General features: G+C 41.0%; 2 protein-coding genes across 2 annotated transcripts in view; both read right to left on the bottom strand.

Moving 5' to 3' along the window:
• Positions 1–23,117, bottom strand: part of LOC120572171 — a 284,405-nt gene that overhangs the window by 191,887 nt on the left and 69,401 nt on the right. The gene's annotated exons all lie outside the window — the stretch shown is intronic.
• Positions 1–23,117, bottom strand: part of wu:fy63c09 (uncharacterized protein LOC797544 homolog) — a 38,384-nt gene that overhangs the window by 13,256 nt on the left and 2,011 nt on the right. The window contains 5 exon segments of the mRNA XM_039821323.1: positions 656–833; positions 3,662–3,797; positions 5,661–5,748; positions 8,829–8,869; positions 14,428–14,464. Of these exon segments, the coding sequence (XP_039677257.1) occupies positions 656–833; positions 3,662–3,797; positions 5,661–5,748; positions 8,829–8,869; positions 14,428–14,464 (480 nt within the window).

Here is a 23,117-nt window from a genome sequence, read left to right as displayed (position 1 = left end):
GACACGGCAGTGACGTTGTGGACAGTGTTGACAACTCTGCGACTTTCTCCCGCGACGGAGACTCAGACGAGATGGCGAAACGAGAGAGGACGGCTAGCAGGAACTCACCTCATGAGCAGAAATGGAAAAGAATTTTATTTATTTTATTTTTTAAATGGCAAGTTGAGTTTTCCAAGCCCTTCCAGATGTTTCTCTCCACAAGACCGAAGTTATTTGCATGTACTGTCGATGTGAACTTAGTTACCACTGGAGTACCTACAGTCTTGAGCGTTAAAAACTGGGAAAATACCCCCGTTTAGAGCAGATACAAAATGTGCGATTAATCCCAAGTTTTTTTCTTTTTCTTAAGATTAAGGCCATTTTAGACCTTTATTTTGACAGGACAGCTGAAGACATGAAAGGGGAGAGAGAGGGGGGGAATGACAGGTAGCAAATCAGGTCAAAGCAGGTCAGAGTCGAGGAGTAAACCTCTATATACATGCGCCCGCTCTACCAACTGAGCTATCTGGGCCCCCGATTAATCCCAAATTAACTAGGACACTGATGCGATTAATTGCAATTGAAAAATCAATTGACAGCCATATTATTAACAAAATAATGTGCATGGGCAAAAAAAAAAAAAAAAAAAAAAACACACAAATGAGCATCCTCTCACCCTGAGAGTCCTGGAAGTTTGGGGGTTCAGGGTCAGATCCCGGGTCAGTCTGCGTGGCGATGGTTATCGTAGTAGATGGACGTGATGAGGAAGAAGGAGGAGGAGGAGCAGGAGGAGGAGGAGGGAGGACCTGCTCCTGAGTCTTCTCCTTGATCACCTCCTCATAGGACGGCGGAGGCTGAGGAGGAGAAACACGACAAAGTAGAATTAGCGCCTCGCGGCCGTATCCCTCCGCCAACCAGTGCAGCTGCAGCTTACATCCATGTGTGTCCAGGCTCATCTAATATCTGTAGAGAAGACTTTGAAGCTATAAAAAAAAAAAAAACTAAAACGCATTAACCCTCCTAGTGTGCTCGGGTCAAATTTGACCCATTTAATAAAAGTTTCTATATCATACATTTGGATTTCTTTCAAAAAAAAATAACGTGGATGGTTCCCCTTGATGTAGCCTTTCTTTAAATAATTATTCATTTCTATTAAGTTGCATTGTTGAAACTGTATGAAAATCGATATAAGCATATAAAGAAAAATTGAAAGTAAGACCGGTGGGACCGGCCCGTTCTGGGAACGGCAAGGATTACGGGTGCACCATAAGATCTTGTATTTTATCTGCTTTTATATTTTTAACTGATTTTAACTGCTCTTTAATGTTTCATTTCTTATACTGCACTGTAACTTTTATTCTTGTATTTTAATCGTTTTTATGTAAAGCACTTTGAATTGCCCTGTGGCTGAAATGTGCTATATAAATAATGCTGCCTTGCTTACAACCATTTACTCTTCACATGTAAAATAAATGATCGGTTCACTACTTTCATTGAATTTGCATGTTTTATTCAATTTTATAGCATTTGAAAAGAAAAAAAAAAAAAAAAAAAGTTGAAAAAAGGGGAGACAAAATGTTGAAAAAAAGCTATAAACATGTGGGGGAAAACCCCAACAAAAACGTCAAACATGCAAAAAGAAAAAGATTGCTAAAAGTTGCAGGTCGACAGGAAGACAACACAAGCATTAAGTGTATTTTTTGGCGAAACGTGGTATCTTCAACCTGGCAGCACAGAAGATCTAAACAAACACCAGTTGTTTGTTTTTTTGTGTTCTGAGTTACGGCAAGAAAGGTGGTGTTTTTTGAAGAACATTATGCTGTCACAGAGAAGTTGACCGTTGACCTTTTGGGATATAAAATGTCTGTATTTAATCATTTTTATGAATTTATTTATTAGACATTTGCATGAATTGTTGTCATAATTAGCGTAGGAACTAGGGGTGCATGATATATCGACTCAATATCGTTATCGTGAGATCACGTTGCGACAATATTATATCAAAAGTGTCGCGATAAGTGTGCGATATTTAGTTTATTTTGTGGAGCGCTGCGTCCCGTCCCTCGGCTGTGTGGCTGAGCTGTGTTTGATTTAGAGCTTGAAACGCTGTAATGATAAACACGTTTCATTGGCCAGTTACCGGGCCACCTGCACGTGTTAGTGCACGTCGGCGTGACCAACCCTACGGAGCGTACCACGTGTGTGCATGTTTGTACAGAGTGACAGTGTAAGTGAAGAGATAGAGGAAAAAACGTAACGAATCAGAGAAGAGAAAGAAAAGTTGTGTCCTGTTCTCTTTATTTATACATTTTATGCTGTCCAAACAGTAAAACATGTCCCGTTTATGTTATATATATATATATTTTATACTGTCCAACCAGTAAAACATGTACGTAACGTAACTTTTGTCATTTTACATATGTTTAAAAATATAGAATATCTATCGTAATATTCATAATCAATATCGCAGTATCACATTTTGTCAATATTCTGCAACCCTAGTAGGAACTCTTGAGAAATGGCCCAAAACGCATTTTGTGAGTTAACGGTGACCTTTGACATCCAAAATCTAATTAGTTGGTCTTTGAGTTTGTGCCAAATTTGGACCCAAACGTCAACAGAGACCGAGATAGAGAGAGAGAGAGAGAGAGAGAGAGAGAGAGAGAGAAAGAGAGACAGAGAGAGACAGAGAGAGAGAGAGAGAGAAAGAGAGAGAGAGAGAGACAGAGAGAGAGAGAGAGACAGAGAAAACAGAGAGAGAGAGAGACAGAGAGACAGAGATAAACAGAGAGAGAGAGAAGAGAGACAAGACAGAGAGACAGAGAGAGAGAGAGAGAGAGAGAGAGAGAGAGAGACAGAGAGAGACAGAGAGAGAGAGAGACAGAGATAAACAGAGAGAGAGAGAGAGAGACAGAGAGAGAGAGAGACAGAGATAAACAGAGAGAGAGAGAGACAGAGAGAGACAGAGATAAACAGAGAGAGAGAGAAAGAGACAGACAGAGAGACAGAGAGAGACAGAGATAAACAGAGAGAGAGAGAGAGAGAGAGAGAGAGAGACAGAGAGACAGAGAGAGAGAGAGACAGAGAAAAAGAGAGAGAGAGAGAAAGAGAGAGACAGAGATAAACAGAGAGAGAGAGAAAGAGACAGACAGAGAGACAGAGAGACAGAGATAAACAGAGAGAGAGAGAGAGAGAGAGAGAGACAGAGAGAGACAGAGAGAGAGAGAGACAGAGATAAACAGAGAGAGAGAGACAGAGAGAGAGAGAGACAGAGATAAACAGAGAGAGAGAGAGACAGAGATAAACAGAGAGAGAGAGAAAGAGACAGACAGAGAGACAGAGAGACAGAGAGAGAGAGAGAGACAGAGATAAACAGAGAGAGAGAGAAAGAGACAGACATAGAGACAGAGAGAGAGAGAAAGAGACAGACATAGAGACAGAGAGAGAGAGAGAGAGAGAGAGAGAGACAGAGACAGAGAGAGAGAGATCAACAGAGAGAGAGATCAACAGAGAGAGAGAGAGAGAGAGAGAGAGAGAGAGAGAGAGAGACAGAGAGAGAGAGAGAGAGAGAGAGATCAACAGAGAGAGAGAGAGAGAGAGAGAGAGAGAGAGAGAGAGAGAGAGACAGAGACAGAGAGATCAACAGAGAGAGAGATCAACAGAGAGAGAGAGAGACAGGTACCTGTATGGACGGAGGGATTGTGGGTCCCCAGATCTGTGCTGCAGGAGGCGGGGGAGGTGGGAACCCTCCAGAAGCTCCGGGGAACCAGGAGGTGGAGGCCAGCGGCTCGGCTGACAGGATGGTGATCTCCGGTCGCCTAGCAACAGGTCCCCGAAAGCAGAAGATCATTAACAGAGAAATCATTAGAACTTCTGTTTAAATTCAGTTAAAAACACCTTTCTTATTTCTATCTACTTGAGAATGGAGCATATGTAAGGAACCAAATCCATCTAAAAACACAAGTAAATGCATGTTTTGTACTCCTGGTTAAATGTTTTCTTACTTCAGCTGTGACCTTTACATGAAGGAAGCAACCCACAGCAACAAGTTATTTAATGATTAAAGAATAAACGGTTAAGCTGTTTAAGATCAAAGAACCATCCAAGTGTGTGACCATAGAAATAAAATGCATAGAAAGGCCATTGAAGCGTTTGGCGCGGTCATTCTATTTCTATGTGTGTGACTGTGACACAGAGAGGAGGCGGGCGATAGTGTATCCAGTAAAAACTCCACACATGAAGCTTATTTACTGTAAACACAAACTTACTTGTTGATTAAAAACATCCTCTCTTACTCTCTTTCCTGACTTGACAAATGATATACTCAGCAAAAAAATAAAATAAAAGTCCTGTCACTTTCAACTGCTTTTATATTTTAAGCCAACTTAACATGTGCAAATATTTGCATGAACATTAAAAGATTTAACAACTAAGACATAAACTGAACAATTTTCACAGACATGTGACTAACAGAAATGTAATAATGTGTCCCTGAACAAAGGGGGGGGGTAAAAACCAAAGGAGCCCTCAGTATCTGGTGCGGCCACCAGCTGCATTAAGTACAGCCCAGCTGGCGCGCGCAAATGTGACGTCATGGAATCGCCGTTACTATTTATTACCCATTTATTTACCCGCGCTGGTGTAGTTGCAATCTTCTCCTGAACAGCGGTGGCGCTAATTAGGAAAGGCTACCGACTTTGCTCCTTCTACGGACCAGAAGAAGAAAGAAAAAAGGTAAACGACGGCAGAACTGGCAGCAGCGTTGCCGTCAATGCTTCGATTTGATTGGATGAGCTACTTGGTGGGATCGAGCCTTTCATTCACCATAAAAGAACTCATCTGAACCCAGTGAGTTTACAGGAGAGACTTGCGGTCACTCTGAGAGTCCTGGCATGCGTTTGCCCCATTGACATATATATAATTTTGTCTGCCCTCGAGCTCATTCCTGCTTTCTGTTTTTGCTTTGTCGCGCGCCGCTAAGAAGAAAAAAAATAAAAAAAAAAAGAGGCTAGGTAATTCGTTCGCGGGCGCTATAAATCCTGGCTTGCGCACGATTCGCGCGTCATTTTGACGTCACGATGGCGCGCGCCAGCTTGGCTGTTAAACACGCATTAGGCGTCTCACAGTAGGGACATTGCAATGTATTGCCCTGGCCACATGTGCTGTCCTCATGCCTCCTTGCACCATGCCTAAGGCACGTTCACGCACATTAGCAGGGACCCTGGGCGTCTTTATTTTGGTGTTTTTCAGAGTCAGTAGAAAGATCTCTTACTTTCCTAATTTTCTTATAACTGTGACCTTACTTGCCTGCCGCCTGCAAGCTGTCATTGTTCATGGTTCATTGAACAAGCATGGAAAACATTGTTTAAACCCTTCACAATGAAGATCTCTAAAGTTAGTTTGATTTTCACAAAAGTATCTTTAAAATACAGTGTCCTGAAAAAGGGGCGTTTCTTTTTTTGCTGAGTTTATAAAGAGCATCCACATACAATTGTGCAACAGAGCCAACGGTTTCCTTTCCAAAGAATCTTACTGTTTAAAAGATAACTTGGCATTGCCTTTTAAAGTTTCCTGTTTAGGGAAGATGAGAGCAGAACGAATTTGAACAATCAGGAAGATGTACGTGCACTGCTGCACACTGGTTTAGCATCATAAAACTGTTAGTAAAACATGTGTCTTACCTCCGGTCTCTGTCTCTTTCTCTGTCCCTCTCTCGCTCTCTGTCTCTCTCCCTGGACGACTCAGAGAGAGATGTTGTCCTGGTGGAGGCTGACAGCACAGACACAACAACAGTTCATACAGACCACTGGTTCTCAAGCTTTTTTCAATACTGTTCCCCCTTTGAACTGTTTTTTTTTAAGCCATGTACCCCCTAACCAGCGGCAATAAGTTTTGGTGAAAAACAAAAAAACAAAAGTCTATATAAAGAGGAACAATATAGCAAAGTCAGCGATAGATTTACTAAACAACAGCCTTGGACCTGGAAATCAGTTAAATGCTGATGAGAAAAAGGCGAAAAAACGTGGAAAAAGACGATCGAAAGAAGGAAGGAAGGAAGGCAAGAATAGGTCGGAAAAGAGACAAACTTAAAAAAAAGCAATATAAATAAAAAAAAACACAGTAGAAAGAAGGAAGGCAACACCAGGGCGCCAAAAGTGACAAAAAAATTCCAAAAAGCGACAAACTTCGAAAACAGCGACAAATACTTTGAAAAAAAGACAAAAACTTTGAAGAAAAAAAAAAAGACAGTAGAAAAAAGTGAGGAAGAAAGACAAGAATAGGTAAAAACAAACCTTCAAAAAAAAAGTAACAAACTTCAAAAACAGCGACAGAAACTTAGAAAAAAAGCAATAAACTTGGAGTAAAAAAAGACAGCAGAAGTAACTACAGCCTTGTAAATGAAAAACATTTTGAAAAAAATCTTACGCACCCCCTGCAATCCTCCAAAGTACCCCCAGGGGGTCACGTACCCCCATTTGAGAACCACCGATATAGACAATATAATAGATAGCAACTCTGACAGTCACACGGCTGAACACATCTGTCTATAAAACCAGGAAGTGAGTATTTTCAACCACCGTGTACATCTGTAATCATATGAATAATTCACTGAATTTAAGGATCACGCAGCATGTTCACAATTCTTAAAGAATATGCAGCATATGTCATGCTGTCATACATCAGGTTTCAAGGGGTAAAAAATAAGAAATTGTACGTTGAACTACCGTTGGGTGCATCGCTACAAAAGCATGCTGTGTAGCTGCACTCCATTCAAAACCACAGAGCTTTATTTAACCCTCCTTTAATTTCAATTTCCATATCAGAACTATGACAAAAGGACGTTGAAAAAAATTGGAAAAAGTGACTAAAAAACCATCAAAAACATCATCAAAAGTGACAAAAACTTGTTAAAAAGGTGAGAGGGAAAAAGCGACAAAAAAAACATGTTAAAAAAATGGACAAAAACATAATAAAAAAAAAAAATGCCCCAAAAATTGGAAAGAAAGTGACCCCAAAATTGGAATAAAATCGACAAAAATGTCAGGAAAAGTGTAGAAACAACAACAAAATGTTGAAATTTTGACCCAAAAAAATACAAAGTTGCATGGTCGACGGGGAGACAACACAAGGGTTAAAACCTCAGTCAAGACACACGCTGGTACCAGGAAGTACTGGAGTTTATGCACCGATCCGATACCACGTAATAAAGTCCTGAAGAAAATCTACGTTAAAGAAGTTTATTCATGTTCTTTTTCCGTTATAACTGAGTGTCAAACTGGAGAATAAAAGAAATAGACGAGGGGAATCTAAAAGGACAAACAAGTGGTTAACAGCAGACTGTGGGAACAATCCTGTCCGGGGAGTTTCCAGCGTCGTTGCCATGCTGGCTTTTATTACCCAACAAAAGGAAAAAGGTCAAAAATGTACATTTTCCCATTTTTAAAAATCCCCAATCTTTCAGTCCACAACTCGAATGGACTTCAGACTTCCTCAAAGCTCTGCTGCACAAATAACCTTCCTTTGTTTTCTGCTCTTACGGTTTAGACTCAGCGGTTCACACGTGCACACTCAGGAATGTGTTAATCTTTAATACAAAGTTGGATTGATTTCTTTTAATGCGCCAGTGGTTTCAGGCTACACAGCTGTTGTTTACACTATCGGGCGTATCTGCTTCTAGGGAAGGGTACTGAGTTCAGTACTTTTTAGGCCCCGACTGGATTGCCTCTAAAGTATCGAGTATCAAAAATGCCTCGTCATTTAATACCCAGTTTCAATATCTAAAATAGTAAATCTCATCAGCGTCAGTGAGCCAATAAGCACGCAGCGTGCTTCTACCGAGATCTAATAAGGTCTGTGATTGGCTGTCTCACGTTACGCGTCGTTGAGACACACATGAAAAACTGTACGTTACAAACAGAGGCAGAGTAATGTTTTAATTTCTTTTTTCTTTTATAAAATTGGTACGCAGAGACGGGACTCACGTAGTAATTTTTATTGAAAAATCTATTGAAAAAAAATTCTGGTACAGGATATAAAATCTTCTATTCCAGACTCAAGCATTTATTTTTTTCACATTTTAACATGTTTTCGTAAAACAAATGAGCCAATAAGCACGCAGCGTGCTACTACCGAGATGTAATAATGTCTGTGATTGGCTGCATAAAATTATTATCAAAAGAAACTCTACGTAATGCAGAGACGGGGCTCACGTAGTCATTTTTATTTAAAAATTTATTGAAATTTATTGAAAAGATTTCTGGTGATATAAAATCCTCTATTCCAGACTCAAGTAAGTAAGTAAATATATATATATATATATATATATATATATATATATATATATATATATATATATATATATATATATATATATAAAATAAAACAATCATTTCATGATTGAAATTTTCTAACGATCGATAAATAAGTTACATAAATTACTGACAAGCTTCATAATTATACATTACACCTGACACTTTGACAGGCAAAATGCATCCAACCTATTCTTAATGAATGAACTGAAGGGGAACGCACAACTTCTTCTGGTAGTAGAAAAATAAATAAAAAGATTTGTACCGTAACGTGTAATGTTGTAATTTCTTTCCATTTCATAAAATTGGTATCGAAAAAATAATTTAGGATCCGGTATCGCATGCACGGTATCGGTACCAAAATGTTCTAACGATACCCAGCCCTGACCTGCACCTTGCACAGACATAAAACACGCAAGGATGAATAATAATAATAATAATAATAATAATAATAATAATAAGAATAAGAATAAGAATAAGAATAAGAAGAAGAAGAAGAAGAAGAAGAACTTTATAAAGAGCTCGAGGTTGAATACTCACTTCTCTTGATGGCTGCTCTGATGGACGAGAGAGGACCCTGGCTACAGAGAGAAAAGAGAGAGAGAAAAACATGAGTCACATTATTTCACTGCTGTTGCCACCTCCTCCTCCTCCCTCTCTTCTTCTCTTCGTCCCACCCAGTCGTCAGTTTTTAAACTCAGAGTTCAATGTTTTGTTGGCACAGTCTGGGTAACATCTTCCAACATGCTCTTTTTTTCTCTTTGGGCTCCGCTTTGCTTCCCATTCAGACAGACTGTTACCAGTGCAGAAGGGCGGTTTCAGTTCATTTCACTTTATTCATCCCCAGGGGGCAATTAAATGACACAAAGAGCAGCATATCCCACCACATACAGTACAGTACATCATCAATAAGACAAATAAATAGATAGTAATATATAAAAAGAAAAAAAAGGGGGAAAAGGGGATGGGATGAGTGCATCAGTCATCAGTCAGTTTGAGGACAAAAGGCTCATGCTACGTTTACACGTGGCCGGCTATTTCCATAAACAGACATTTCAACCTCTCGGTTTTCCGAAAAGTGTTCGTTTATATGTACCCGTGTATATATGACGTCAATGCAGTCAAGAGCACACCAGACCTGTAGGTGGCGGTGTAACGAGAAGCTCAAGCCCACGTTAGCCAATCAGAATCCCGACAACAGCAACAACAGCAACCAATCACTTCCCCTCTCTCTCTCTCCCCCCCCCCCCCCCCCCCCCCCCCCTTCCCCACAACCCCACAAAAAACACCCCAACCACCCCCAAAAAAAAAAAAAAAAAAAAAAAAAAAACCCAAAACATTCCTTCCTACCCTCTCCAAATAAAAATTTTATTTTTTTCTTTTCCTCAACACAAACTATTTAAAAAAAATATTATATGAATAATGGTTATTCACATAAAATGCGTTTTTGTCACTTTTTTCAAAGTTTGTTGCTTTTTGGAATTCTTTGTCACTTTTGTCGCCCTAGTGTTGCCTTCCTTCTTTCTACTGTTTTTTTTTCGAAGTTTTTATTGCTTTTTTGAGGTTTGTGTCTCATTTTTCTAAGTCTGAATTACTATTTTCGACCTATTCTTGCCTTACTTCCTTCTTTTTCCAAGTTTTTTCGCCTTTTCTCATCAGCATTTAACTGATTTCCAGGTCCAAGGCTGTCGTTTAGTGAATCTATCGCTGACATCGCTGTATACTTCCTCTTTATAGATACTTATTTTTTCTACCAAAAATTATTTGCGCTGGTTAGGGGGGTTACATGGCTTAAACAAACTGTTCAAAGGTGGAACATTATTGAAAAAAGCTTGAGCACCAAGTCAACATCAACACCTTTTATAACCGCTGGCAGTGGGCTTGGTGGTGACCTTTTGTAATCAATGATCCCATTTAGATGGAGGAAAAGACTTGTCACACAATAGTGTGTCAACAATAACAGAATCATCAACAAACTTTAAGAGGTTTCTATTCCTATAGCTGCTGCAACTAGAGCCGGGTACTGAGTATCGAAAAATGCCTCGTCAATTTAATACCCAATTTTCAATCCCTAAAAAGGAGTAAATCTCATCAGCGTCCGTGAGCCAATAAGCACGCAGCGTGCTTCTACCGAGATCTAATGATGTCTGTGATTGGCTGTCTAACATTACGCGTCGTTGAGACACACATGAAAAACTCTAGCTTACAAACAGAGGCAGAGTAATGTTTGAATTGGTATCGCTGTCGAAATGTCTTTTTTACCGATACCCAGCCAATGCTGCAACACTCGTACGGTGTACAAGATGCATTGAATTAGTAGTTAAGTAGTCGTTGCTAGGCAGGTTAGGAATCAACAGACTCACCCAGATGACAGAAGGTCGGACGTCTTATGCTTTCTGTATCTCCCTCGGGTCTTTTTCTTTGTCTCTGACCGTCCCTCTCTTGCTCTCTCTCGCTCTCTTTCTGCCACAGAGCTGCTAACTATGAACAGACACACATGACTCACCCCTGACGCTGCCCAAAACACACACACACACACACACACTCACAGCTCACTGCTTTACTTTAAACAGTAATGGAAAAACAACGTTGTTTTATCCTCCTCTTTCCATTTCTCCCTGCCCCCTGAAAAAGGGTTGGGCAAAAGAAAAGAAAAAAAAAACTCTGATTTAGACTTTACGACTTTACGAGGTGTTGATTCAACTCAATGGTCATTTGTTTGTGGCTGTAGTTTGTTCTTTTGGGAAGCTAGAGTTGGTTAACCTCTGCTCTATGAACACGGTCCCTCTTTGCTGATGTCGTTTTTCTGCGTTTGGCAAACGTTGGAGCCTTTTCCTCTTTCCCCATTACGTCATGTTTGGGGGGGGGGTTTGTGCGACTGATGATCCGGCAGTTCAGGCAGCAAAATGACGTAAACCAAAACTTACGTTGTTGGCGTCATTCAAATAATGGCACACACACTTTCGGACGATCATTCCTCGCAGGTATTTATACTTTAGTTGCACATTAAAAAGGTGACAGAAGTAATTGTGTGTAGAATATAAAAAAACAGGGCTGTAACGTACCCTGTGGAGTATTTGAATCACTATAGAGCGTTTTCTTTTATGAATGGGTCCCTGTTTTTGTCTGTATTTCTGTTTCTCTAATACTAAACTGTACATTGTTGGAGTTACTAAGCCTCGGTCTCTGTCTCTTTGGTTATGCCTGCTCACTTATTTAATTCTCTTGTGTGTAAGTGTCTTGCTTTTAACCACTATTCAGCAGCATGGTGGCACAGTGGCACAGTGGTTAGCACTGTGGCCTCACAGCAAGAAGGTTCTGTGTTCGAATCCAGGTCGTTCCGGGGCCTTTCTGTGTGGAGTTTGCATGTTCTCCCCATGTTTGCGTGGGTTTCCTCCGGGTGCTCCGGTTTCCCCCACCATCAAAAACATGTACTAGGTTATCCAGTCAGTGCCCTTGATCAAGGCACTGGCTCAGATCTGGAGTTGGTCCTTGAGGGATGGGTTAAATGCAGAGAATGAATTTCGCTACATGTACGTGTATGTGACAAATAAAGTACCTTATAAAAAAACTATTCAGACTCTGAGGAACACCTATAGTCGAAATGTGTCAGTGATATGTTAATTGCACACTGTCTAACTTGCAAAGTTAAAGTGCTCATATTATGCTCATTTTCAGGTTCATAATTGTATTTAGAGGTTGTACCAGAGTATGTTTAAGTGGTTTAATTTTCAGAAAACACCATATATTTGACGTACTCCACATTGCTGCAGCTCCTCTTTTCACCCTGTGTGTTGAGCTCTCCGTTTTGGCTACAGAGTGAGGCATCTCACTTCTGTTACATCTTTGTTGGGAGTCGCACATGCGCAGAGTATGAGGGCGTGCCCTGACAGTACCTAGGTAAGGACTACTAGCCAGTCAGAAGCAGAGTATGAGGGCGTGCCCTGACAGTACCTAGGTAAGGACTACTAGCCAGTCAGAAGCAGAGTATGAGGGCGTGCCCTGACAGTACCTAGGTAAGGACTACTAGCCAGTCAGAAGCAGAGTATGAGGGCGTGCCACACTAGCAGCTAGGCGAGCATATAACTTTGTAAACCTATAACATGCACAAGAAGATATAGGCCTATAACAAAATAAAGGAAAGGGAAAAAGCCAAAATCATCATATGAGCACTTTAAGTAAATTTGGCAACGTTTCGGTACGAGATCTTTATGAGGGATCATTCTTTTGCCCGATGAAGGTCTGGTACCGAAATGTTGCCAGCTATTAAATTTATCTTTGCAAGTTAGACGGTGCGCGGGAGTTTCTTTGCAACTTTTGACCTACTTGTCCCTCTTCGACACACCTGTCTCATGTTTTAGATGTGCAAAGTATTTTTCTGTTCTGAGTGATATGTTAATAATAATGAAATAATAATAATAATTTATTAATCCCGCAAAACGGAAATTACAGTGTTTTTTACTCTGTTATTACACACAGGCCTGAAACACACACACACACACACACACACACACACACACACACACACACACACACACACACACACACACACACACACACACACACACCTATACGTGCACTAATGGAGAGATGTCAGAGTGAGGGAGCGCCCCGAGCACTTGGGGGTTCGGTGCCTTGCTCAAGAACACCTTGGCAGTGCCCAGGAGGTGAACTGGCACCTCTCCAGCTACCAGTCCTCTCCAGCTACCAGTCCACCACCATACTTTGTTCCGTATGGGGACTTGAACCAACAACCCTCCGGTTCCCAGCGCCCTACTGACTGAGCTGCTGCCACCCCCCAAATAGGAAGCTCTACTTCACCCAACGGGAACTTGCTGTTACGTTTATACAGGCATGCAGTGTGAATGACATGCTGATCGACAGCTGGTGGCGATAACATGACAAAGAAAACGGAGCATTACGCCGACAAAGGCAGACTGCTCTCAAGCAATCGTAAACCTTAACAATGCACCGTTTTGAAATGTTTTTAGAAATCGGTTTTACAAATGTTTTATGCAGAAGGAAATGCATTCTACATACGTGTTAGAACTCAAGGAAATGTGTCACACTGAATATAAACAAGATTTTTGCTGCTGACAGGACACCTTTAAGAGAGAAGAGGGCATATTTATCGGATCGGAGTTTCGCCCCATGGGCATCACAGGAAAACAGACCTACTGTGATTTTATTGTGCTGTTAAAGCAAATTCTACACTTCCTGTAGCTGCTTCCTAGCATGAAAGCCTTTCAGGAAAAGACAGCGGATTACGGCTTTTAATGTGAAGCAGCTGCAGGAAGTGTTAAGTTACAGGTTTTCATTGAAGTTATTAGTTTAGCCTATTTGGTCTTTCCTTCACTTGGCCATTTGTCACAGCAGACTTTGGCAACAGATCAGTTTTAAAATGTGTTCCAGTGAAGATGAAGAGCTTAAAAAATATCATAAAACCTGCCCAAACACAGTGGAAATGAATGGGGAAAGTCCTGTGAGGATGTCTGCAAAACACACAACAGCTGACCTAATTGAATATATACTTAAGCACCACAAACTAAGGCCTTAAAACATTTCTCTAACTTTGGCCCATTCTCCTTTATGCAGACTAATGTGAACAGTCTGCTGTGTATTCATGCATTAGGGGGTTTCAAATGTTCGACAACCTTCTTATTATCAGGTTTGTTTCTCTTAAACACACTTAAACACACACACAGCACACACAACACACACAGCACACACAGCACACACAGCACAGCTAGTTTCCATGCCAACAGCCCAAATACTTTCAGGAGTGTGTCAGACCCACAGACCAAAGGGTAGAAAAGTAGTTCCTGCAAGTCTGCGAGAACACTGGAGTAAATAGTCCCTGGAGTTAAACAGCAGAAAATGTTTGCTGCTGATTTGTTTAAGTACTTTTTAGTTTTTTTACAGCTTTCCCAGCAGGTCTGAACACAATCCGAAGCACTGATCAACTGATTTATTCTTCAACAAGACTAGATGAAAGAGCTTTCTGAATGTCCGGGATTTCAACAGCCTTTTGCCAAAACTGTCTGTCTCCATGTGCGTCACATTAAATGCACAGCTCCTGGCAACAGTTAGCCATCTTGGCAAACTGCCCAGCGAGACAAAGAAGGGCAAGACCTCTTACCTGAGACGATGCTCTGGCTTACGTCTGTTAGAACGACCTGTGAAGAGAGTGTAATGGCAAAATTACATTTAAGCATTTATTCCTTATAAATCTTATGTTTTTATTAGCACATTGCATTTTCTCACATTATTGAAAGACAGTTTATCTCATTTTCACATGCCGATTTGATTCTGTGGAGACAGCGAGCCTGAGAGACGAATGCTACGTCCTTTGTTTAAACTGATAAACTGCAAGGCCACAAGTAAACCATCTCCCTTCCCAGATCAGTCCCTCCCTTCTCAGTTTAGATGTACGGGGAACGTGACCCCAGCTGTGAAAGTAGGGTACAAGGGATTAGATGAAGTGGTTTTATGACGCTTTCTGTAGCTTTAGAAAGTATCTGGCAGGATCTTTATCTTTATGTTGCCTGTGAGAAAATGTAAAGTCATGTTTAGAACAGATCATGAGTGAATGGTCACTCCCCTTTCCCCAATGTGCATTTAAGCACAGGGTTTCCCTTTACTCATTTGAAGAATCCATTCCACACTGAGCTGTTGTGCTTTTTGTGAATCTGTATTCCTCCTATATTTGCTTCATATATCTTTGATAAAATACAAAAACCTAACTTGGTTTAGTCTCCTACTGTCTTATTTGTTTCACTTTACTAAACTTGCAGAACTTCACCCATGAGGATTGTGATTGGTTTAAAGAAATGCCAATAAAACCAGAGCACGTTTTTCTCCCATCCCGGAATTCTGCGTGGACTAGCCCAGACCCTCCTCTGCAGCGCTGTGGAGGAAGGTCTGGCAATGCGAGACTACACTAATCCAGACGGTAATTTTGCATATTTTGTTAAATGAAAAAAAACGAGGGTTACACGACCAACCAAAGTATAAAAAAAAAATAAAAAAAATAAAAGTACTGTTTATGGTCCCGAAACTCAAGCATTGTATTGTCGCCAATTACCAAAAATGTCCAAATGATTGATTAGGCAACAGTAGGGCTGGGCGATATAGAGAAAATCAAATATCACGATATTCTTGACCAAATACCTCAATGTCGATATTGCGACGATATTGTAGGGTTGACTATCGGTGCTTTAACAAAATGTTATTTGAGATTTTTTATAAATAATCACCAGAAATGATTTAATGACTTAGTGGATAAAGGTAAATAATAGAACAGTTACAACAGTCTGGTAAGTTCAGAGAATTACATCACTTTACTGTAATGCAGCCTTTAAAACCAGGAAAAGACAACACTTAGGTCATATTACGATATCCAAAATCTAAGACGATATCTAGTCTCATATCACGATACCGATATAACATCGATATATTGCCCAGCTCTAGTCAACAGTTTCATAAATTTAGCAAAACTGACACATAATATCAATCACATACTAAAATGAAAAACACAATTAAGCCATAAATTCCCGGCAGAATTTTGGCAAAGGTGGTTTCCATTGGGTTTTTGTGATTAATCTACCGTACAGGAAGTGAACCGTTTTAGGTTTCCAGTTTGCGTGTAATAAAAACAGAAGACGAACTGAAAGTCGTGGCGGAGCCCACACAGAAAATAGCGCCCACCTACAGAAACCACATCCAGAGAAAATCCAGAGGAAGGAGGACATCACCGTGATTGACAGGTGATCTCTGGGAAGTGTAGTTCAGAAACATCACCTTTTCCACGGCAGACATGTTGACATGTCATAGTAGGACAGCCCAGGTGTATTCAAAAACCATTAATGATGGCTGCATTCCACTTAGGATAGGTCCTGGTACGGTTCCTGCTGACTCACTGAAATATCTCACTGGGACACTTGATGGAATTGAGCCATCGTTAAGGTTATCAGTTTCAGCTGTGATTCTCCTACCATGACAAGTCAACATGTCTGCCGTGGAAAAGGTCCATGATGAGCAACAATAAAGAAGAAAAAAAGTAAATGTATGTGTCCTCATCTGAACCTCCAAAATAAAAAGGAAAAAGAAAAGAGAAGGAAAAGGCAAACTAGTTTCTCTCTCTCTGAGGTGGAGCAGGACTTTTTCTGTAAGTGTGCATTTAACCGTTTCCTACCTTCCTTTCCTCTGCTTCTCTTCACACCCCAAACTCATAACCAGGTCAGCTTGACTCTCCTGTAGTGTCCAGATGTTGACGTGCAAAATAAAAAGACTTCTTTCTTCCTATTCTGCTATTCAAAAGCGTAAACTTTCTCGGTTTTCTGTCTTCTTCTCTTCCCCCAAACACTCTCTCTCTCTCTCTCTCTCTCTCTCTCTCTTTTTTTTTTTTTTTTTTTTTTTTTTTTTTTTTTTTTTTTTTTTTTTTTTTTTTTTTTTTTTTTTTTTTTTTTTTTTTTTTTTTTTTTTTTTTTTTTTTTTTTTTTTTAAAACTCTAACTGGACCGCCCGTCTGTTCTGGCCAGCGTCCTGATTGGAAGTGAGCACTCAGGAAGTGAGGCTGCGATTGGCTGCTGTGGGATTCTGCTGGAGTCATCAAGCGTTTTTAAGACTTCCAGATGTTTGTCCTGCTGCGGCAGGCTGGCTCAGCTGTGTGCCGGAGCTGCGTTGAAACTCGTAAATGCACACCGAGGCAAATCTTCCTCGGCGCTCGTCATCCGTTGGGTTTCTAAAAGTTACAAGTCTGTGATTTGAGCTAGAAGGGATTAATGTTTTAGCCCAAGGAAACTTCAGCTGCTATATTTAGCAGCTAAAGAGCTAAAAGAGAGACAATATTGGATTTATATTTGTGAGGCTGATGTGTACACGACCAGGGCTGCAACTAAGGATTGTTTTCATTATTGATTGATCCGCGAAATGACCCAGTACAGTAAAAATCGGCCATCACAATTTCCTAAAACCAGAGGCAATATCATCAAACTGCTTGATTTTTCTGGCCAACATTGCATCACCTAAAGATACTGAGTTTATTCTCACATCAAACTGAGAAAAGCAGCATTTTTGCTTAAAGAAATAACTTCAACTGTTGATCGACTTATCGGTAAATCCACTAATTCTTTCGGCTCGAAACACTACTTTAAATGAATGCTAATGTTTGTGTAAATGAGCAACTGTTTGCTAGACAGACAGAGACAGACAGACAGACAGATGTCACTAAAAGACTCTTCTCAGATCTAATGACTGTAGTCGGACTTCTTAAGCTTTACGTTTTGTCTTTAAGCTTTTTGAATGCATTTATTATCTGCTCTAGCTTTCTAAGGTTTCAGAAACGTTTTTCGTGATAATAACGGCCCAAAATAATGTGACAAAGAGACGCCAAATGGCCAGAGAGAGACCAAACAACCCCAAAGAAAACTAAAATGACCAAAAAAAGACACAACATGACTACAAAGAGACAAAACATGTATTGGGGGGGGGGTGAATAGCTTTTTATTTTTATTTTAAATTGAAAAACATTTTGAGGAAAGACGCCTAACCAGAGAAGAAGAAGCTGCATACGTTCGCAAAAAAACAAAAAACAGTGGCCTTCAAAATAAAAGCAATGCAGTTGTCTCCATGCATGTACACTTATTTACGTTTGATTGCCAACTTCCCATTGACCTCAGGCGGAGCGGTTAGGGCCGCCCAAAAGGGCCAAATGTGGCCCTTATGTGGCCCGCGGGCCGTACAATGCCCAGGTCTGTTGTCCAGGAACCATTCACACACATTCATAGACTGTGGCCGAGGCTGCGGTACAAGGTGCCGCCTGCTCATCAGATAAACACTCACGCCCATTTTAAATACCGACGGCGCAGCATCGGGAGCTATTTGGGGGTTCAGCGTCTTGCCCGAGAACACTTTGACATAGGACTGCAGGGCCAGGAATCGAACCGCCAACCTTCCGATTGGTAGGCGACCGCTCGACCACCTAAACCACAGCCGGTGGGCACGTCTCAAAACATTTTGAAGGGAACATTGGATTGCCTAAAAAGAACTTTATCACCTACAACTTCATCAAAACGTCAAACTAGTTCCAACACCTTTCCTCTTCTTTTGAAACGGAGAATATCTTTCACAAAAAAACAGAGCAGCAGCTTGCCTTGACAAGAAGCTGTGATTGAGCAGCATTTCCCCAAAGCTACGGGAGAGGCTGAAGACCAACGCTGTGGAAACAACAAACTTCAGATGCCGGAGAAAATAAATCCAGAACCAGAGTTAAAGTTGGGCCTCAAAACGCTTCCCATGACAGGCATCAAAACTCCCCGCACGTTGAAAAGAATCACAGCTCTTATCAGATGAAAAGCACATACTTAAAACCTATCTGATGAAAACTCTGTGACCTCAGCTCGTCACGATCACATGCTCGAGTTTCATCACAACAACAACAGCTGACGGAGCAACACGCGCTCCCAGATCTGTGTCAATAGTTAAACGTTTAAGCCTCTTTCCGAACGTATGAGCATTAGTTGATGACTTAACAAATCTGGCAGGTGGATTTCTTTGCTGTTGTTGTAGGTTTATATGTTGATGTTTTTTTTTTAATAATTGTCACCGCAATATCAACTGGCGCAATAACCACATCGCGAAAGACACTCAGAGATTTTTTTTTGTGTCAGTTGAAAGAAAATATCAGAAGAAAAATTACACTTTAAAAGAAAAAAAAAGAAGAAAAAAATGTTTTGCTGCTTTTTACGTTTAATTCAAGAGGCCGTAAACGGTCGCAAACTGCGGTAAAAACGCCGATTGAGGCGCATATTTTCCCGAATGCGCTGTATACGTGTCTAAAGAACGCTTCTAAAACCAGAATAATACCCGAACATCCCACATTAATCTTAATCGGAAAATGCTATATTCGGAAAAAGGCTTTAACCGGAATATCCAAAACAGAATATGCTGTTTACCTAGGCCTGTCATGATAACACATTTTGCTGGACGACAAATGATTGAATGAACCAGAAATGATTGCGATTAACGATAATATTGTCGTTCTGAGACCATTTTCATCTAATATAATGATAATTGCATAACAATGCAGGTACACCTTTTCAAAGATCGATACACAGAATACTTAACACTGGAACTGGAAGACATTTTAAATATCCACAATATGTCTTTGATCTCCTTTAGTAGGTCGTCTTTCACGCTGTTGTGCAGTTGTGGAATTGCCGTTTGTGACACGTATGTTCCCCCAGGCAACTCGTACTGGCTGTCAAATGTTTGCTGCATTCCTCGAGGGTTTGCGCGATAGACTACAGACTCTGTACTACATTTAACAATTATTTATTAAACACTAAATATTAAATTTAAATAATATATAATTAATAAATTATAGCTATGCGGCCACATCTGCCACATGGCGAGTAAACGTTTGTACCAAAATAGTTCTGTTTTTCAGTCTTCACTTTGGTGAAGGTGCAGCTACCACACACACACACACACACACACACACACACACACACACACACACACACACACACACACACACACACACACACACACACACACACTATTTACAGATAGCTATCGTTTACCTCAGGCTAATTAAAGGTGCGCCAAGCGATGTTGGGTGACGTTATTCTTGTTGACGTTCAAAGTATTTTCCAACAAAACGAGACTAGCTGTCCTCACCCTCCTCACCCTCCTCCTCCTCCCGCCCCTCCCCCTCCCTTCCGTGCTTCAGCAAACTAACCCCCCCACCCCCACCCCAAATCCTTCTTGTCGACCCTCTCAACTAGCGTTTTCTCTTCTCTGTCTCTCTCTACTCCAGGAGTCCCGTCTCCCAAAACACAAAGACCATGCGACTGACACGTTACACTAACGAACCGAGAGGGGTCATCCAGTCAGAGAGAGAGTCAGAGAGAGAGAGAGAGAGAGAGAGAGAGAGAGAGAGAGAGGAGGAAAACAAACAAGCATGCAAATGTCAATTATCACGGCTGGAGAAAATTATCGACCTCATTTTTTAATCGTGCGATTCATTGATTTATTGACTATCGCGACAGGCCTATGTTTACATGACCTGGATTATATTGTCATATTCTGAAGAAAAGTGGAATATTGGCATGTGGCATCACTTCCTATTTATACAGCGATGATTAAGTCAGTTAGAAGTGGACGATACGGATAGAAACCTCCATCCTGATAGATGGAATTTTATATCAAGCAAAGCTATATAAAAATCACGACTTAGGTACATTTTCTTTCACAGTTTTCTGGAGTGTCAAATCAAGAAACTTTTTCCTGAGAGGTTGTTGCGTTTGTTAGATAGCTGCTGGATGATTTATGTTGTTTTTTTTTTTAAACGCTGGGTATACTCGAGTGCAACATCGTGCTACGAGCATGCACGGAGACGTGTATGCTCAATGCGTTGTTCGCTGCAGTACTCTCCCAAACACCAGAGGGCGTACAGACAAAATAACGTGTAAATAAGCAAGAAGCAGTAGAGAAGAAGGATGCGGAAGTTGAGGAGAGCAGGCTGCCCGGCAACAGTAGTAAACACATCCATGTTAAAACGCCGACGTACCGTGAAACATCACATTTATCTACTCTAATCATTAACGTGACTGTTGTGTCTTTCCAAATCTAAATGACAGTCTGCCCGTAACACTGATAACACTCTTTACATGAAGCCGTTTTTTTAGCTTTGACGTCATTTTATGGTCGCCGAGAACACCGCAGCGACCATAAATTAAGCTTTACCAAAATCCTTTTAGGCAAGTCATGCCACTCGGCCGCCATCTTGGCAACGCCTCCGGGCAGCTATTTCGGACTAACAAGACCAGGCTCCTATCTAAATGAATGGGCAGAGAGTCAGAACTGCACTTTCACTGGTCATCGGGACATAAAAACTACATGTATAGAAACAGCAGTAGAATATGATAAAAATCGCTGAAAAAGTTTGATGACTTTGCCCCAAAATAAGGTTTAAAACGCCTTTTTTCCCCACAGGTTATACTGTTACTACGCATGCGCAAGGGTTCACGACACCAACTTCATTTAGACGATAGGCTTAAATGTTTCCCGGCTTGACTGTTAAAAAGCAGATGATTGGCTGTCCAGCGGGAGGGGCGGGACATGTGCATACAACCGCCATCTTTGCCGTTACGGTTTTTCCTTATATAGTTGTATTGAGGATTGAGGAAGTGGCATGTCTCTTCTAAATAGTCTCTGGCTTTACTCAGGGTTTCTCCGCCATTATAAGGTTTAGGTGTGGCACCCGAGCCATTTTGGGCAGCACCTAAGCCGAATGAATGTCACTAAATGACTCTTCTCACATCTAATGATTGGAGTTGGACCTCTTTAGCGAGTTTTGTCTTAAAGCTTTTTGAGTGCGATTTATTTATCTGCTCTAGCTTTTACAACATTTTAGACACAGTTATGGTGATAATAACGGCCCAAAATTATGTGAAAAAAAGATGCAAAAACTCCCACAAAGAGACACAAAATGTGGGTGCCCGGATAGCTCAGTTGGTAGAGCGGGCGCCCATATGTAGAGGTTTACTCCTCGACGCAGCGGGCCCGGGTTCAACTCCGAACTGCGGCCCTTTGCTGCATGTCATTCCCCCCCTCTCTCTCCTTTCATGTGTTCAGCTGTCCTGTCAAATAAAAATGCCCAAAAAATACATTTTCTTGAGGAAGGACGCCTAAACCCTCCCCCGCCAAAAACACACACCTAAGTCTTCCACAAAGCCAGGGGGAAACACTGTGCCGAAAATGAACCAAACCAAAGCGTGACTTGAAAACAGTACGTATACCGACCCGTGATGTTTGTGTACCGTAACACCCCTAGTTTGAATGAAGCGCCTCACTGTATTGGCGTGATGCGCGCCCGTACCTAGCGCGTTACTTTCTTCACCGCTATGAATGGCCTGACAGCGACACCGGGCTGCTACGGTAAAACCATACAGACCTCTACAAACATCAGACGACTCGCTGTAACTAAACATTTCTCCGTTATCGGCTGAGATGGACGACACAGCGCTGCGTAAAGTAGCTAGCTGCAAGCAGCTTAATCCCGACAAAACACCACAGTCACTTTCAGCCTGCATGCACGTTTAAAAAAAACGAAAAACAGAACATTTGAATACTATGTATACTGGGAGAACTGGCGTAACTTGGTTAGTCATTTAACCGGGGTAAGAGAAGACCATTCCCTGGTTACTGCTGTGCATGTAAACTCACTGAGAGAGACAAAGAGGGAGGCTTGTACATTAAAGTAATGGCTGTAAGTCTTGGCACAGGCCTGCACCATTATTACAGTCTGTGTATTCATGCCAGCATGTGTAAACTTTGACCCAAATGTCTACATGCTGATACAAGAATTTATGGCTTTGGGTCCAAGCAGGCTACTCCCACACTCGCACAATGTCATTTGCCTACAATTTGAATCGCTTATAATTTTTTTAGGAGAACACCCAGCACTGCGAGCCGTTTTGGGCAGCACCTAAACCAAATGAATGTAACTGAAAGACTCTTCTCAGATCTAACGATTGTAGATTGGAGTTGGACTTCTTTTGCAAGTTCTGTCCTTAAGCTTTCAAAGTGTTATTTATTCATTATCTGTTACCTAGTTTTTCCAACGTTTTTTAGACACAGAAACCGTGAAAATAACAGCCCAACATGATGTGAAAAAGAGACGCAAAACCCACCACAAAAAGGGACACAAACAGACTACAAAGAGACGCAAAATCCCACAAAGAGACACAAAATGTACGGGGGAAATGCATTTTTTTTTTTTTTTTAATTATTAATTGAAGAAATGTAACAGTCTCTTGAGGAA

Source organism: Perca fluviatilis, chromosome 14 (genome assembly GCF_010015445.1).
Source record: "Perca fluviatilis chromosome 14, GENO_Pfluv_1.0, whole genome shotgun sequence".
NCBI classification, from domain to species: Eukaryota; Metazoa; Chordata; class Actinopteri; order Perciformes; family Percidae; genus Perca; species Perca fluviatilis.
This window is presented reverse-complemented; position numbering and strand designations above follow the sequence as displayed.